Genomic DNA, 18,851 nt, shown 5'->3' on the forward strand with positions numbered 1-18,851 from the left:
GCAAATTTGGAGACAGGGTTCAGTCTGAGCTTAATGAATCCCTGTTTTCCCCCAGTTCCTTTACCCAAGCACTGCTCTTGCTAGAGGCAGCCACATTGTGATGGAATTGCCTGAGTGAGGTAACATTCAAGGGTTCCCAGCACACCCATATTATTGGCACCTGTCCCTGCCTGGCTTCATGCCCTGAGGTGTACCAGAAAGCTCTGACTTTCCTCTTCCAAGGCATGAGGTGAGAATTTTCCTGAGGTTTTAAGCTTTAGAACATTGAGGATAATCCTGGAATTGGTGTGTTTTGTTTTTCAAGCACATTATTTTGTGGACTTTGAGTTTCGACAGGTTCCAGGCCTAAGCCAAAGTTCGCAGTTGCAATGAGAGAGGAGCCCCTTAGCTCCATCCAGCCTGGTCTCAACCCCCTCACACTGGTCAGCCTGGGCTTGCACAGGGTACCATGGAGAGCAAAAAGTACAGCTGGAAAGCTTCTCCCACCTGATTGTTCATCTATGGGCTCTGGCACACCACTCTTTCTCTCTATGCCATTTACCTTCTAATAGTCATCCATCATTTCCTGTTTCCCCAAAGGTTTATCACAGATTTTGTGTTAACTGATAATTGTGACCCTGAAATCTAGTGAACTCCTTTTTCAACTCATGACATCGTCAGGGTTTTATTCCAATTTCTGTCAATAGTCTGTGCTGCCACTTTTTCCATCTTCTACTAGGTATTTCTGAGAGAAGGTTCCTTGGAGAAACCTATCCACGTAGGAGAGAATTCAAAAAAAAAAGGCAAGTGGGGGATGGAGGATGGAAGGAAAGAAGGGCAAGTTGATTTTATTTAAGCCTAAAGAAGCTCCAGCCTTTCATTACCTACCCAGAGTCATGGGAAAGGGGAAGAAAATCAGTGCCCATATGGTCCCCGAACAGATATGGTGAATGGGAAGAGATGGTGGCCATAGGTCTTACCACTCTGAGAGCCATGTCACCATAGGGCAGAGCTTAAAGGGAGAAGCACTCAGCCTTCTTGAGTGGATGTACTTCCTAGTTGGAAGCCCACCAGTCCTATCAAGTGAGGCTCCCTAGACAAAAAGAGGTGGCTGGGCCTTGTCCCATGTTGGAGAAACTTCTGTCTCTCTCTACCACTCCTGTCTTCTTAAAGCGAGAGTCCATAGAGAAACCCCTGTTATATAGGCTCTTAATATTTAACTTCTGAGACAGTAGCTCAATAAAAGTCCTTAAGTAATAACTCTTAGGGGCAGAAGGAGGGTTCTGAGATCTTCTACTCTCTTTTCCTTTCTTCTCCTTATATTCTTCCATAGAAATTTCATCACATAGTAAAGGAATTGAATAAATGGAAATTTTGCAAGAAAGAGAAATTCATCTAATTATCCATGATGCTAAGATTACAACTCTTATTCATGTTTGACAGTTCACTGTTAGAAGGCAGTCTGCTGTGTACCTACAGTATAGAGGAACTATGTAAAGGATTATTGGATTCTTCAGGCTTTCTCAAATTGAAGGTTTGTGACAACCCTGTGTTGTCAAATGATGGTTAGCATTTTTTAGCAATAAAGTATTTTTAATTGAGGTATGTATATATCTTTTGAACAGTCCAAATTAATATTTTTAAGGCACTGCTACTATATTCTTTTTTAGTTCCTATTGCTTAGAGTAGTCTGCTATGTGTTGAGTACAGTGCTAGGTCCCAGATAATTAGATGGATGGATAGATGGGTAGATGGATTTTTTTTTTTTTTAATGAACAGTACCACTGTGGCAAACTCTTCTATGGTGTGAATACTATAATAAAGATTTCTTCTAGGAGTTTTCTTTTTAGTGCCTTAAACGCACTAAAGGTCTGTTTGCCAATTAATAGTTCAGGATGCCTGTGCACACACACACACATGCATATTCCAACATACACTGTCAATGTGATCAGTCATTATTTAAAATATTATCTATACCATTGAAACGGAAGTTTACCTATAACAACATAAATTCCACAAAAGAGAAGTTTTGCATCTAAAATGCATTGCAAAAGGAAATCTTTTTTAAAGATACTTTCTTTTTTTTGCCCTGTGGCAAGGCTATCTGTATTTTGTTTCTGTAGACTCAATTTCCCTGTATTATAAATTCCCCTTGATGCCTCTGACTTCACAGTGTGTCAACAGATGTTGCTTTTGGAGACTAGGAAAGCACTCACTCATCAGTCATTTGAATAACACAACTCTCTTACCTAGAAGCGGGTGAATGTTTCATTATGTACCCTATGCTAAGAATCATTTTTAGGATTTGCTATTTAAGCGGCTGTTTTCATTCCAGTAGTAAATTGATGGTGAGTTTCTGGAAGTGTTACAATATTTGCATAAATTTTGGTGCATGTAACACAGATTTTTTTGCCATATTTAACTCCTCCTCAATTCAAAACTTTATAAATGAGCCTACAAATTTTAGTTCAAAGAGTTAAGTAAGATCTCATAAATTTTTCTCTTAGGTTTTTCTCTCTTTTTGTAATTTCTTTATTAGTCAGCAGAATATGACTCAATGGGGAATAGACTGATATTCACAAAGAGAAAACTTGGGAAGTTTGTTGCAAAGGAAGTAAAGCAGATGCCCCACTAATGATCCTGACCTCTAGAGAGTTAGCAGGAGCAGTCCTCAAGCTTCGTAAATACAGGGGCTCTGTAAATACAGGGTCATTATACAAAGCACTTCAGGATAATTAAGAAATACTGTGTTCTTCTATGTTCTTAATTTTTTTTCTAGATTTACTTTCCAAAAGCAACTTTATAGTAACTTTTAAGTTTGCAATATGTTTTTAAGTTAACATACTATCAGCCTAATTTTTAATATATGTGTGAGATTTTTCTAGGTTATTAACCTAAAAACACAATACAGTAAGATAAATTATTGTACTTCTTTTAGCTACCTATAAAAAGTCCCTTAAAATATTCTTTATTATGTGACTGTGTATATACACGCACATATAATCCTTATCCATATTCCATTCAAAAAGGTGATTCATTTAGCTAATCCCATTAAAAGGGTGCAAAATGAGGCTCATATAAGATGGGCCACCCTATATACTTTCCAGTTTAAATGGTAAAAATTTCCAGTACTCCAACCTAATGTTCACAGGGCAGTGAGAGTTACTACATAGCAAATAAGAAAAATAATGAATAACACGTGCAGAAACTGCAGCCAAGATAATATCTGAAAAGCATATTGCACTCAGTGTGCTGCTTAGGTTGTATCACAAAGGACCACCCTCTGTTTGTGGAGCCACAGGAAAGAAAACGACTTTATAGCAAATGCTGCATGTTTAGTCCTTCTCCGCAGAGGCTCTGACTTCTTCCAAAGAAGAAAGAGCAACAGTGGAAGAGAAGAGAACCATGAATAATTTAAGTCCTGATGCAGACCCATGGGTGGTTAAAAAAAAATAATAATCTAGGGTAGAAAACAGAGCACTGTTATGATGTCCCTGAGTTATGCGTTGGATCACTATTGATATTTGTAAAAATTTAGGTTTTAGATACTCTCAACCATGGATGTGTGGTTCTTGATAGGCATTTGAAAGAATTAACTTGTGTGGTAAGGTTGTTCTAGACTATTCTGGAAATTGTACAAATATAGAAGCAAGTTTACAAAAGTCAAGAAAGTAAACTGGGCTGGAAGGACATTCTTGAGTGCATGCCTGCACTTTTGCTTCAATGAGTCGACTTGGTGCTTACTGGGAATCTGGGGGTGTTTGTTCCTTAATCTGTTTATTCCTGTTGTACTTCTTAAAGTAGTCATCACTGAATTAAATGTTTCATAAGCCACCAAAAAATAATCTAACCAAAATTGTTGCTAGGAGAACCAGATATAATGCTATAGAAAGACTTCTTGAGTTGCTGAAAAAAATTGCTGTTGAATCTAGGGATAAGATAACAGTAAACTGGGTGGAGGGCATCATTATATTGTAGTTTCCACTAACTGAAACAAACCATGGATTGTGCCTCATGAGTGAGGTTTCTGTAAGAAAAATATGCAGAGTTTCAAACACAAACCCCTTTGCAACTTATGGTTCTTTGCCCTACATCACAAGCTTATACATTTATATTTTGAGTTAAATGTTTTAAGTACGTATATTTTATGAATTCTCACTTAAATCTGACATCTTTGTTTAGCAACCAACTACTATTTCAAACCCATCAGATACCAAGGCTTCTACTGTTTCTTGAATCTTCTTCCAACCCAGTTGTCTACTTGTATCTTGATAATGGAAGCAGATACCCTTGCTCGTGGCAGTTGCAATGTAATTTTGGGAAGTTTCTCACTACGTCATCGTCTTTAAAAAAAAAAAAAAGCAAGCATTGTTCTTGCCTAGAGAATTCATGCTCTGCTTTTAACACCTGAGTTAGCCACATCCATAGAGTTGGTAAAAACCCTCAGCCAATTTTAATTTGGGGGCATTGAAAATTGCAGTGTCAAGCAGAGAAAGCAGTAGTTGGTTGTAATAGCCATGAAAAAAGAAAACAAAATTTAATCCAGCTTTTTTCTGATGCTTCTTTAAATCATTAATATTAGCTCACCGTGCAGAGATTTTATCCTTTATTACACATTCAGCTTATGAAAAAAAACCAAAATAAATACCAGTGTTTCCCATGATCCCACGGTTTGACTTCACAGTGTACTTACATTGTGAGCCTGTTAAGTTGTAAAGGGAATTGGATAAATGTTTTCAAATGCTTCTCTCTTTTCATGCCCATTTCCCATTTGCTTTTTAGATCATTTCTTGGTGAGAATTCTTTTTTGACATTTACTAAATGTCAGCTATAGTCCATGTTTAAAACATTGGCCTAGAGCCAGTGGGCTAACCAATTTATATTAGCCTGTTAAGAAAAATTAAATAAAATGTGAAAATGAAATGAAAATTGCTTTGAAGAAAAATGAGGGCTGACAGTGGAAAAGCCCATTAATGGCCTGATACTCATCCATTCTTTTGCTGTATTCACAGTTGTGTCATTTTTGTGCTGTTGTCATTTTGTGCTGTTGCTGTTCTTCCAAGGGAAGAATTAAAAATGATTCTTTCATATAGCAGCCATTTATTGAGTACCTACTCTGGATCAGCGCTAAGAATACCAAGATGAGGAGCCTGGTTCAGCCTGCAAGCAACTCACAGTCTAACACAATGATTCTCAAACTCAGACCAGATCTGTTCTTGGATGAAGGCTTTGAGAAGGGCAGCTGGACCTCCTGAAGGCACATATTTGTGCAGAACATCCACTGCTAGGAATTTTTCCCTAAGGAGATAATCAGGGAAATGTGCAAAGATGGATTGAGTCTTTCAGAGTCATGATCTTCATTTCTAAGTTGAATAATAAATGATTTACCAGATGTTCCAGCAGATACTTACTGTACTTAACCTTGATAAAGAATTTAGCTCTGGGTTATTGCTCTTGTCCACTAACATTGTGTATATTAGTTGTTTCTCAGTAGTTCATTACTATCTTAATAGTTTACTGAGCCAGATCACTGTTCAGTTTTTCTTTCTTTCTCTCTAATCGCCAAGGTAGCATGGATACTAGATTAAGTTAATCAGGCCAATGCATATTCTGTCATTGAACTCCTCTGTGAGTGTCATGGTGACTGTTTCTCAAATTGCGTTTAAAAGTCTGTGATAAGTTGCTCCAAAGTTAATACCAAATAGGATTTTGGTATGGATGCTGGTGTTCTCTGTTCCTGGTCCACCTTTGTATAAAAGGTTACTTGATTCTACTTGGCCATGGTTAGTAGCTTCGGAAGAAAATTGAGGCACGTGAGCTGTGTAATCAAGCGCTTGGTATTTACTTCGGTTGATTCACCAGGGTGGCTGAGAACAAGTTGAGAAGTTAGCTAATTCCCTACTGTTAATTTAAGTTGTTTTAAATGTATAGTATATCATCTAAGATCAGCTTATGGAGGCGCAAAACTTTTATTTTCAAGGTATAGGAGAACAGTTAGTGTTTGGACTACCATTCAACAGCCTTTCTGGCTTTCTTTTTCATTCAAAAGTGAAGAAGTAGAAGTTCTGATATTATTTGTTAGGAAGTAATGGAATTTCTGAACTCAAATGTCATTTTTTAAAACAAATTTATTCACACATTCTGGTAAACTAGTACTTAACAAGGCATTGTAGCGTCTATCTGTCACCTAGAGTTTTGCTTCCAAGCCTTTATTTTTCCTTTAAAGTGGCAAACCAGGCTAACAGAGAACTAAACATTTGTAAACCTAAGACTTTTCCGTGATTTTTTTTTTTTTTTTTTTTTTTTTTGCGGTACGCGGGCCTCTCACTGTTGTGGCCTCTCCCGCCGCGGAGCACAGGCTCCGGACGCGCAGGCTCAGCGGCCATGGCTCACGGGCCCAGCCGCTCCGCGGCATGTGGGATCCTCCCGGACCGGGGCACGAACCTGTGTCCCCTGCATCGGCAGGCGGACTCTCCACCACTGTGCCACCAGGGAGGCCCCCGTGATGATTTTTTAGAGACCTATTCATTTGTCTCTTCTGCTGCTTTTATGCTTCAAGACAATGACACCTTAAAATCCCTTTTTTCAAAAAACAAAATTGATTAATAATTTGTTCTAATTTAAGGGTTTCTCCTCTTCAAAAATCTGAAGTTGTTGAGATGGTTAAGAAACAAGTTAAAGTCATAACACTTGCCATTGGTGATGGAGCAAATGACGTCAGCATGATACAGACGGCACATGTTGGAGTTGGAATAAGTGGCAATGAAGGCCTTCAGGCAGCTAATTCTTCTGACTACTCCATAGCTCAAGTAAAGCATCATTTCTGTAAAACACACTGTTTGTCAACTGACACTATGAAGAGGAAAATACTAATTTTTTTTCCATTCTTATTTTAGTTCAAATATTTGAAGAATTTGTTGATGGTTCATGGTGCCTGGAACTATAACAGAGTCTCCAAGTGCATTTTGTACTGCTTCTACAAGAATATAGTCCTCTATATTATTGAGGTAATCCCAAGTTCAGTTTAAAGATCCTTGTCATTTGCATATATATTTGAAACTTTTTTGTGTGAAGACATTTCCTTATCATTTTAATTAATCCTTCATTTGCCCACTTTTTATAACTTCTAAATATGTTAAAACAAAAAGTTCGTCAAAAATGGAGAATAATGTTGAAATTGTGGCTAAAAACATACTGCTTTGGTAAGAAATGATGAATTATAATTGCTAATGAAGTAATGTGTTCGGCTTTTAAAAGACTACAAACTATGTAGCATTTTTTTTTTATAAAGTTCAAAAACATACAAGAGAAGACAGTACACTGTTTAGGGATGTACACAAGCAAAACTGTGTTTAAAAAGAAAAGGAAGGGAATAGTGGACATAAAACTGAGGCTATCAGTTCTACTAAGGGGTCTAATCAGGAAAAATACACAAGTAGTTTTGCTAATATTGGTCATCTTGTAGTTCTTATTATGTCTCAGACTTACATAATTATATACAAGTATTCTTGCTGTTCGGGCCTGTTTTGGTTTCTGAGTTTGGTAGGTAACAAGAGTCTAGATAATGAGGAATTTGTCTAAAAATTATCAGAATAATTCAGTTCCTGTGTCAAAGGAATTTCTATATCCCTTTTCATGTACACACATAACATCATTTTTTAACATGAAAAGTTAACCTGGGTCAGGAATATCACTTTTAAAAGGATGCATTTTGTTCTGCAAACATGTTTGCAGTACCTACTGGATGCCAGGCACCAGGCTTAGTTCACCAAGTACGAAGTAAGTCAAGCAAGGTCCCTATCCTCCAGAAGCTTGCCAATAGAAATGTAGAACAAGCCACATGTGTAATTTTACATGTTCTGGGAACCACATTAACCCCAAGTAAAAATTAAAGCCCAAATTAATTTTAAATTATATTTCATTTAACTCGATATACTCCATAGTATTATTTCAACATGGAATCACTATAAAAATTATTAATGCAATATCTCACATTCTTTTCTTCATACTAAGTGTTCACAGTCTGTTGTGTATTTTACACATGCAGTATATCTCAGTTTGGACTAATCACATTTCCAGTGTTCAAGAGCCGCATGGCCAGTGGCTACCCCCCTGGATAGCACAGCACCAGTAGATGAATAAGGAAACTGAACACTCAGGATGTGATAAATCAGTTATTTATCTTTTTTTTTTTTAACATATGACCATTTTATCATCAGAAGCTGTATTTGTAATACTTAAACTCTAGGTGTTACCAGTTTCTTTCTCCTCTTGCAGCTTCACAAAGCATGACAATGAGCTCTCCATAGCTTGTTAAGAAAACCCTCCATCTTCCAGTCCTGTCAGAGGAACTGCCTACACCCTCATAAATCTGCCCTGGGGTCCCTTACAGATGTTTGTTTATGCCACCTTGCCCTCTACTCTGTTGACTGTTTCTGCACATCTATCAGAAGAGACACAACCTAACCATATGCCGTGTGGAAATAATATCCCATACTTCACACCACAGAAGTAACACCATAAACAAAACAATCAGTAGACTCCACATTTCCCTTATTGATACATTAGTTGGGAACTGCTGCCTATTTGCTTCAGCTGTTCTTTATGCCTCTGTCTGAATGTTTATCTCCTTAGCAAAATGTTGATTGAGCTTAGTTCTTATTATGAGTCAGACTAATAAAAATAAAACTTAGTTGTGAAGTGGACAGGCAGTTTTATTTATTGGTCACTAAAAATCTATAATTAGGTTGCAACCCATTAGATAAAATAGACACTTTAAATACTTGGAAACATAAATAAGATAATCTATGAATTTACTTATTGTTCATTACTGCTGAATTTGGTCTGGAATAGTCTGTGTTTTGAAGCAAACTGCACTTCCAAAATAGCTTATGAGATCATACAAAATATTCTTTTTGTTTATATAAATTTGTGATTGTTTTCTAATATAATTATTTGTAATTCCCAGTCCTAACTTTTCTAGTTATATTTTCTTCTCATCCCAAGACATTGACCTTCAAAAGAATATCCATTTATAGTTTATTTACGTATACTCTTGAAGGTACGAGGAGTTTAAAGCCACTGGCAGCAACAAATCTGCTTACAAAGTATTAATTTTGTGAAAAGAAATAAGAGTACTCAACTTGCCACTTCTTAAATCTATTTGACAATCAACAATGAAGTGGTCAAAATTATGTCTAATGGGAGAAATAAAATATATTAAACTCAAATGAAAAACTAAATCTGCATGCTCTGTTTCAAATCCAGAGTTATGTGATTTGTGGTTGATTGGCCCTAAATTTTACTAGGCTTTGAATTTAAAGCCTCTTTGAGAGATATTTAACACTGATCAGTTTCTATACATGTTGAAAGGGAAGCAAGTCCTAAACTTTACTGGAAATCTCATTCTTAAGTTATTTTTCTTTTAACAGTTTATGGAAATGTATTTTGAATATAATTCAACTATCTTGGAAATGAATTGACCTCTTAAATCAATTCCCAGATACCCAACTTTTGCCAGCTAAAACAAGTTCTGCAGATGTTAATGGCTCACGTCAATACTGTGAATGAATAGACAGAAAACACATCATTGAATGTCTCTAGTGAGGACAACTGCCAGTCTCGAATCTCCCCTTTCAGTTTTTTGTGCTGTTCAGGCGTGGGAGCAGAATACTCACTGACTATTTGTAAGCTGCTGTTTAATATGCAGAAATGCTCCATCGGGGAATCGGGGAAATGTCTGTGAAGTTTTAACTGCCACGCCTCTACTAGGACATGGAAGTTAGAAAATAATACCAAGACAGGAAGGTCTGAAGTTTCCTTGCTAATAAAGGAATGGTATGGAATGCTATGGGTTTTATAGATTATCTGCAAAAACTGCTTTTGCCATTGCCATACTGCCGGGAATGTCACTATCTAGCTACTCCATTGCCATAAATTACAGTCAAACAAATAAATACGGATTTGGCAGGTGGCAGTATAAAGCACTTGCTTATGGTGGCTGCCCAGCAGCAACCCTAGGTGTTCATTGAAGTTACTGACATTTTCTAAAGAGATTTTTTTTTCAATTTCTCTGAAACATCTGACTCCTTCCTAGCAAAATAAGACCTTTTCTTTCAAATAATCAGTCACATCCAGGTTTTCCAGGAAGATCCCAAAGCAGTGTAGCGTTTCTAATTTCCAGAAGCTTTGATTAAAGTCAATGAGGTGATACTTTCCCAGCAAGTTGTGCTGGGATAGGGATTTCCTGTGACTTTAAATAATTTAGATACCTCCCCAGAGGGGCTGATGTTTTCTTTCTGCATCCATGATTTTGTTGAGTCAAAGGAGGGACTTTTATGTGTTTATAGTAATTTAGGTGTTGTTTTATTAAGTATGGGATGCATTTCTAATATATCTTTTAACTACAAATCTCAGACTAACTTGAAATCAGCCTTCTGGTAGACTTCTTCACTGTTAAAAAAAACCTCTTTTCCTTTAAGATATGTAAACTTCAATGCCAAAATATTTGTATGAAGATGTGTACTATATCAGAAGGATCAATTCCTATCTAGTCATTTCTCCTTTTTCAAAAAAAGAAATTAGAATATTAATTTTCTAAAGCGCAGGAAGAGTATTTCTAGAAACATGTTCACATACCTTTCAGTAGGAAAAATGAAATGGTAAAAACGTGTTGATAGCTTTCCACTTAACAATGTGTGCATTTCTCTCATAAAACCTTCAAGTGGTGCATTTTAAAATAAACTTGGACTGCGAGCATGCTGGTTTATTTGCAAGTTATTTTGAACTGGAAATGTTATGTAAATATCCATTGATTTGAGGGAGATTCCTGAATTTCAAGCTCATAGTGGTGTTTTAATCAACACCAAAAGTTACGTACAAAGAGGCCAGGAGACCATTCACATTTACAAATGTTTATTAACACACACATTTATGAACATAAATTTCTCCTATTATGCAGTATTGATGATTACCAATGCATTTATAACTATAAGCTTTGAGCCAAATCATGCCCATTAGAGGAATTTGGTATGCATGCAGCTTTGGCTTTCTTCAGACCAATGAAGATTAGACTGTATCTTCTTAGACTACTAAGGCCATAACTGAAAGTTTGTGTTTAAAAATTCTTTATATTACCATCATACCCTAAGAAATCTGAATACCACAATAGATCACAGTCGCCTTCAGGGAGAACATTACCATCACCCAGAGCATCACAAATATGTATTTACATAATCCACATCTCAAAAAGGCCAAGTGTGAAAACACAATAGATAGCGTTGAAGTCTGTCTTGTCCATTGGTGTCTACTTAATGCTTTAAAAAAAAAAAAAAAAGTTTAAAACTCAGCAGCACCCCAAGGAATAAATTTAACTTATGTGAGGATGCTAGGTTCTTTTAAAGTTTGCATGTAGCAGTGAATGATCTGGCTCCTAGCAGAGGGCACATGTTCAAATGTTTTCTGTAAATATATGTAGCAAAGCAAGTAAGAATTTCAGATTTACCTCTGATTTCTGTGCTTTTGTTCTTTTTGTTGTTAATGTGTGTTACAAGCCTAACACAATTTGGACTTATTTTTCACGTGCTATTGCTACTTTGTTCTCTTTTCCATCTCATGAAGCCCACATTGGTTTTTATATACGCTCAGTCATTCCTTTCCGCTATAAAAAGGAAAAAGATCAATGTGGGTACAGAAACTGTTCATAGGGAGGCCAGCCTGGGTACATATTGATAAATGGTGAATTTGTAGCAATTCATGCTTCCATAATGAGGTTAACTGAAACGTGAAGTGTAGCAAAGTCCCTGCAACTCCAATTCAAAAATTCACTTGACCGGCATGTCCAGACTGCTGTCCCCTAACTGGTTTTCGGTGGTGGTTGTTATGTTTTGGCTTTGTGTTTGTGTTTATATAATCTCATTGTTGGACCAGACATTTTACTCTTCCAGATTAATGTGATTTTTAATTACATTTTATGTCTGCTTTTAAAAAAAATAATTCAGGGATTATTGATTTACTGATACTCACTTTAATTTTCCATTTGTCTTAAACATGCTGGAGAAAGTTTCCCTATATTGCCCCTTAATTTTGTAGCCAAAGTTAAGCTTTCAGTTTTTAAGAGAACTGCAAAATGTATAAGAACGTGTTGCTCTATTAAAGATTTGTTTTTAATCAAAGCATAAATTTAAGCTACAAAATATTTTTATATAAAGAAGCACATTTATTATATTAAAAAATATATTTTAATGTATTCAAATTTTGCATTCTGATGGCTATAATTATCAAGAACCAGAAAAAAGAAAAAGTTATGTTCTTTGACCCATTAATTCTACTTCTAAGAATTCATCCTAAAAGGAAAAAGAAAAAAGGACATGAGGAAATTTTAGAGGTAATAGATATGTCTGTTACCTTGATTAGGTGATGGTTTCATGCATGCATGCATATGTCCAAACTCACCAAATTGTATACATTAAATGTGTGTCATTTTTGTATGTCAATTATGCCTCAGTAAAGCTATTTTTATTAAAAAATAATTCATCCTAAGAAATAGAGATGTTTAGGATTTCTGTACAAGAATATTCAGTTCAGAATTATGTATAATAGCAAAAACCGGAAGCAAGCTAAATATCCAGAAATAGTTATAGCCACACTGTAGGGGATATATGTCCATTAACATCATTTTAAAGGACATGTAAGGGTGGGAGGGAGGGAGACGCAAGAGGGAAGAGATACGGGAACATATGTATATGTATAACTGATTCACTTTGTTATAAAGCAGAAACTAACACACCATTGTAAAGCAATTATACTCCAATAAAGACGTTAAAAAAAATTAAAGAATTAAAAAAAAAGGACATGTAACAACTTAAGAAAAATGTGTATTATATAATGTTAAGGAGAGGAGCAGGACATGACACTACATACAGCTTCCCAGTAAGATAAATCTATGAATATATATAAATGAGCTACTACATGAATACAACCAAAGTGGAAGAAAATAAATGGTGATGATATTATTATAGGAAACTATTTTATTTTCTAAATAAACAAATTTTTAATGATAATGAAAACAACAATAATCTTTAAATAGCTATCAGAAGGTAGATATTTTAAAAGGGAATTAAAGCTCTAAAATTTTAATTGCATAAAATATATTCTCGTAAGTGCCTTTTAGGAAACAAGGTTATATCTAATTTTTTTTATAGTCTGTGACTGTCCATTGATATAGTTCTTTTTTGATTCAACAAGTGGAACCAGTTCTGACTTAAATAGCAAAGACCTTACGAAAGAATCCCTTCGAATTAAAAAGCAAACCAAACAAATGCCATTTTCAAGAGAGTCGTGAAAATACTATGTCAGTGAGGCTTTTATGCAGTGGTTGAGTATACAGCAGATTCTAAGCAACGAATTTATGGTTTTTGTGTTCTAATTTGGGGGGTTTGGGATTGTTTTCTTCCTAGATCTGGTTTGCCTTTGTTAATGGCTTTTCTGGACAGATCCTCTTTGAGAGATGGTGCATAGGTCTTTATAACGTGGTAAGTTTAGGACTTTTTATTATTCCTGTTCTATTGAATACTTTGAGATAGACATTCACCCTGAGTTTGGCTGCCTGGTGTAATGACGAGTTTGTGCACTTTAGATGTTTACAGCAATGCCGCCCTTAACTCTGGGAATATTTGAGAGATCATGCAGAAAAGAGAATATGTTGAAGTATCCTGAATTGTACAAAACATCTCAGAATGCCCTGGACTTCAACACCAAGGTAGGAACCAGTGCCCTGGTGGGACTTGCTTTACTGCTCCAATTGCTTGGGGCATTGGATCTTCTAAAGCCAAGGAAACAACTCCCGGGTCCTGACCATGGCAGGTCAGATTTGCTTAGGGTTCTGATATGGACTGAGAAGTTGTTTTGTTTTGTTTTGTTTTGCTATAAATTTAAACTGTAGCCACAATTCACTGGGGTTTGCCAGGCAGCAGTAAACTGGGTCTAGCAGGCAGAAGAGGTGCCCCTTTGGCCCTCTGACTTTCTGTCTTTGCAGTGTTCTGGGGCAATGGTCACTCCTCACAGGGGTCAGTACTGCAGGACTGACAAGGACTGTCCTTACACATATAAAGTGGTGAGAGGTAATATATCATTCTTTTCTAATTTTCTGTTTTGTGGAATAACCTTGTCCTTATTGGAATATTAGGTTGTTTGTATTGGGCATTGAAAATATAGTCTCTGGTAGATAACTCAGCCATAATACTCAGTATTTCCAAGACATAAAATTTAATACAAGATTAAATAACCAACACTTTATCTAATATCATATTCCGGGTTTATGTCCTACATAACAAGCCATGGGCTCCTGTCATCTTTGTGATCCATGGTATTTCTTCATCTCAGCAACAAAAATATCTAATTTCCTGAAGAGTTTACTTTTCCTGCAATTATTTATTCTAAAATGTTTCCAGTAGTATGTTAGTAATTCATGTTTCTATCCAGTGTGAGGGAGGAAAAAATTTTTTCAATTTTATAACAGTCAAGGTGGATGCCGTTTTGAAACGATAATAAAAGTATCAAATACACCTTCACAGAATTTTTTCCCAGTCAGTATAGTGCATGTTTATTATGTTATGCATGTTATGTTACTAATAATTACCTGTAAGCTAAATTCAGTGTTTTGAATTTAGGAAATTAATGTAGGATTTTTAAAATATTTATTATTTCATAAAATTCTCAAATGACATTTGTTCTCAGTATATCAAGGGAATAGAGTGAAACAGGTGTGTCAGTGCCTCTAACCTCATACAGTAAATGATAATGTTAAGTTTACCACCAGGATGTTATTCGTCTTCTGAGATGAGGTCTTCAAGAATGCACTGTGCACAGTGTGTCCAGGTGTGCAGATGCATACAATTTGAGGGCATGGTTTTAAACAACTGAATTTGGTTAAATTAAAAAAAAGAAAAAAACTAAAGCATTCTTTGACTTACACCATTGGTTCTAAAAAGTATTTTTAATGGTCTTTTAAAACCTTTACTATTTATAATATGCAAGGTCTATGCTTTTATTTTTAAATGTTTTATTTTTTGATTCTTTAAAATTTAATTTTCATGTCCAGTTTGTATTAAATTCCACTGCCTTGCTGTAATGTTTTTCATTACTTACGGTGAGTATTTTCAAGTGACGGAAAGCCATATCAGGGCAGATACAATGGACCATGAGCTCTTGTTTCCTTGAAAATGTAATCTGAGAGCTAGGAAGGTTCCAGGCCTACTGGCATGCTAACAGTAATCCTCACCGACCCAGGCAGTTACATCAACCTCAGTCACACTTCCACATCTCCCGTAGCTCAGGCTTCACGGTGCTCTCTCGAGAGTTAACTTCCCAGCCACTACCTTGGCCATGGTACTGTTGCTTATAAACATAAACTGATCCTCACAGGATTACCCAAAACCACCCCTAGAGGGACTTCCCTGGTAGCACAGTGGTTAAGAATCCACCTGCCAATGCAGGGGACGCGGGTTCGAGCCCTGGTCTGGGAAGATCCCACATGCCACGGAGCAACTAAGCCCTGTGCACCACAACTACTGAGCCTGTGCTCTAGAGCCTGCGAACCACATCTACTGAGTCCACATGCTGCAACTGCTGAAGCCTGTGTGCCTAGAGCCCGTGCTCTGCAACAAGAGAAGCCACCACAATGAGAAGCCCACACACTGCAACAAAGAGTAGCCCCTGCTCACCACAACTAGAGAAAGCCCGCCTGCAGCAATGAAGACCCAATGCAGCCAAAAATAAATAAATAAATTCAGTAAAAAAAAAAAAAAAAAAAAAAACTCTGCTAGAAAGTCACATCCTTTCATGCCCTTTGCATGTGGCAACTTGGAAACAGCCTTGCGGCCAGTGAAAAAGTGTAGCAGGTCATATATAGTTTTAATGTGTGAGCATCCTTCCTTGTACTTTTTGCTATTCTTTTGTTGTGTACAAAGTACTTCACTGTCTGCAAAGCCCACGCGTTTAGAAAAGTCACCAGATCAACCCAAATAGATTCTACAGCTCCAGTATCCATTTAAATATTTATAGATACACAAGATGCCAACAATTTTTATAGGGTTTATGGTTTTTTCTAATGATTTCAGTGAAAATTATTTGAATAAATCCCATATGAACATTTTAAAATTCAGGGACACATGGTTACAAAATGCATATGTGTATACACAGCTAGTGCTGCGGGTCCCCAATGTAGAAGCATTGTTGCCCTGAATGATGATGATTACGTTTGTTATGGTAAAAAGGGTCGGAGGTTCTGAGGTCATGACAGGGGTTAAAGGATTAACATGTGACAATAAGTATCAGTCAGGAAAATGGAAAAGTAGAACTAATTTTTCTTGCACCCACCTGTGCTTTCTGTCAAATAAAAACTTGCAGTAATGACATAGTGAGGAGAAGAGACAAAGGTTAATGAGTAACACAAGTTCAAATGTGTAATGTATTGGAGCGTAAATTGGATCATACAACGCGGTGTGGCTGGGTGAACTAACAAAGGAGGTTGAGATCACAGTGGAAAATTTTGGGAGGCAGGCAACTTAATTTCTGTTGTTTGAACAGCTTAAAACTGTTAATGCATGCCAATTTTATTTAGCATAAGTTTTGTTTGCAAGAAGCAATTTTGAATGACAAAACTGCAACCATTCAAAGGGCCATAAGAGTTCTAAACAGTTTTTCTATAACTTAATCTTTCACATCCATGTTACAAAGAAAAGATCAGTGATACTTGCTTTCTTGTTCTTAAAATACAATAGATGAGAAAGCAATAACAGTTAAACTACGTTATAATTGTATGAAGTTTAATGTTGACAGGTGTTTAAAAATTATGAAAGTCTTTTATTACTTAGGTCCTAGTGAAAATGCTTTGCTTTAAGGAATTATACAATTTAAGTGTTATACTTGCTATATTTAGTGTGTGTGTGTGTGTGTGTGTGTGTGTGTGTGTGGAGGGGGAGAGAGAGAGAATGCACTATATCCTTACCATTAAAAAGTTTACACTTTTATTGCACATGGAAAAGAGAAAGTAGGGATTTCACTAAATTACAATCTTTTCAAAAGTCTATTCTAGTGGAATTATGAAAATAGTCCCACTTAAAGAATTTCAAGGTCTGCAGTTATTTGAAATTTTATTTTCTTTTTCAGGCAGAAATTTAAACTTTTAATACTTGGTTTTTAAGAAGTAGAAAAAATTTCAGTGAAGCTGAAAAAACATTTTGAGAAACATAAAAATAAATAAATGACCCATGAAGGTCTAAGAGGCAGAAAGTGTCTGTCAGTTCTATTAATTCACAGTGGTGGCCCGAGAGAAACACGTTTTGTGAATCTAGCTCACAGATAAAAAGAAAGGTCAGAGTTCACAGAGCTAGTTTATCGCAAATGGTTCTCATGGATTTTTGTTTTCCCTCAGGTTTTCTGGGTTCATTGTTTAAATGGCCTCTTCCACTCAGTTATTCTGTTTTGGTTTCCACTAAAAGCCCTTCAGTATGGTAAGTAGAAAGGACATGCATGCTAAGAGATGACTTTTTACTTGTTTAGAAAAATAATTCATTGTCAATATACATTAAAAATTATAGCAGTGTTTCGTGTTATGGTATTTTTCCTTAACCTAAAATACATGCATCTAAACGTTGTACACACTTTAAAGATTTTTACTGTTCCTTTGGGAGCAAAGTGATTTAATATATGCAAAGCCTTTCTTCTCTACTTCTCATGTTTTCCAATCTTGCAGAGAGTTAAATTTTAGGGCTCTTTCTTTTCCTCTGTTGATGTACAGTTTGAAGACAATAGTGCTAATATTTTATGTGATCTATTTATTATACCTGTGAGGCTTGTATCAACTCTTTATACTGAACCTAATCAGACATGCTAGTACTTTCAAGTACTTGAGCCGGAGCTTTAAATGAGATTTTTAATATGTTTCTAAGTTCATCTTGGAGTGTAAACTTTTCTCTGCTTGCTTTGAGGGGGTGATGTTATTTTGTCAGTTTTGAGAGATAGGCTTATGGTGAATTTCCTCTGCACATAAAAATGATTAAGTAGACACTTTAGAAAAGAGGTCTCTGGGATGCTTAAGCTGGTGCTACTGTGTCCGGAGCAGAACTTGCCCTGAGATCCTGAGGAAGATGGCTGACCATTCAGCTCTCAACCTACAGTACTTCAAACATGACACCTCTACCCAAGGATCTGTGCGTCCTTTAGAGGTGCTGGCCGTCCTCTCAGCCTGTGAGTTAACGCTGGCCCATGAAATGCAGTGCCAGATGTTCTATCCCACCTACAGAGGGATCCTTGTAAAACGTAAATCAGCCCAGGTGCCTCCCTCCGCAAAACCCCACAGGCTCTATCACATTTAGAAAGAAATCCACAGCCCCAGCCTTGGCTAACCACACCCGACTTTCCTTCTTCCCCAGCCCGCTCTCCCCGTCCCTGTGCTCCAGACCGCAGGCCGTTGTGTTCTTCCTCATCTTCACCAGATGTTCCAGCTGCTCTCTTCCTCCCGCCCTCGGGTCTGTGCTCAGAGAGGCCCTCCCGGATCGCCCTGCCTCAGAGACCCACCAACCCCACCCCTGCTGCCCCCCTCTCCCCATCCTCCTGTATCCTCTTCATAGTGCTTGCCTATCGGGTGTGATATATTTGCTTTTCTTTTTTTTTTTTTTTTATAACTATCATTCTCCTCTGTTAGAATCAAAGCTCCAGAAGGGCAGGGAACTGTCCATTTAGTTCACTGTTGTTTTCGTAGTGCCTAGAACAGTGCCAGGCTCACCGTCGGCACCCAGTCCATTGTGGAGAAGTTCATGAGAGCATGAGTGGGAGGGTGTGAGTATCACAGAGAAGGCAGTACTTTCATG

The 18,851-nt window shown here is 36.8% G+C and overlaps 1 protein-coding gene across 2 annotated transcripts in view; it reads left to right on the top strand.

Moving 5' to 3' along the window:
* The window catches only part of ATP8A1 (ATPase phospholipid transporting 8A1), a 237,897-nt gene that overhangs the window by 175,396 nt on the left and 43,650 nt on the right, over positions 1–18,851 (top strand). For both annotated transcript variants that reach the window (XM_082653094.1, XM_082653095.1), the window contains 5 exons: positions 6,605–6,788; positions 6,876–6,986; positions 13,437–13,511; positions 13,616–13,738; positions 17,414–17,492. In XM_082653094.1, coding sequence (XP_082509220.1) covers positions 6,605–6,788; positions 6,876–6,986; positions 13,437–13,511; positions 13,616–13,738; positions 17,414–17,492 — 572 coding nt within the window. The remainder of the gene's footprint in view (positions 1–6,604; positions 6,789–6,875; positions 6,987–13,436; positions 13,512–13,615; positions 13,739–17,413; positions 17,493–18,851) is intronic.

The sequence above is a fragment of the Grampus griseus genome, assembly GCF_964374135.1.
Source record: "Grampus griseus genome assembly, chromosome: 4".
Classification (NCBI taxonomy): domain Eukaryota; kingdom Metazoa; phylum Chordata; class Mammalia; order Artiodactyla; family Delphinidae; genus Grampus; species Grampus griseus.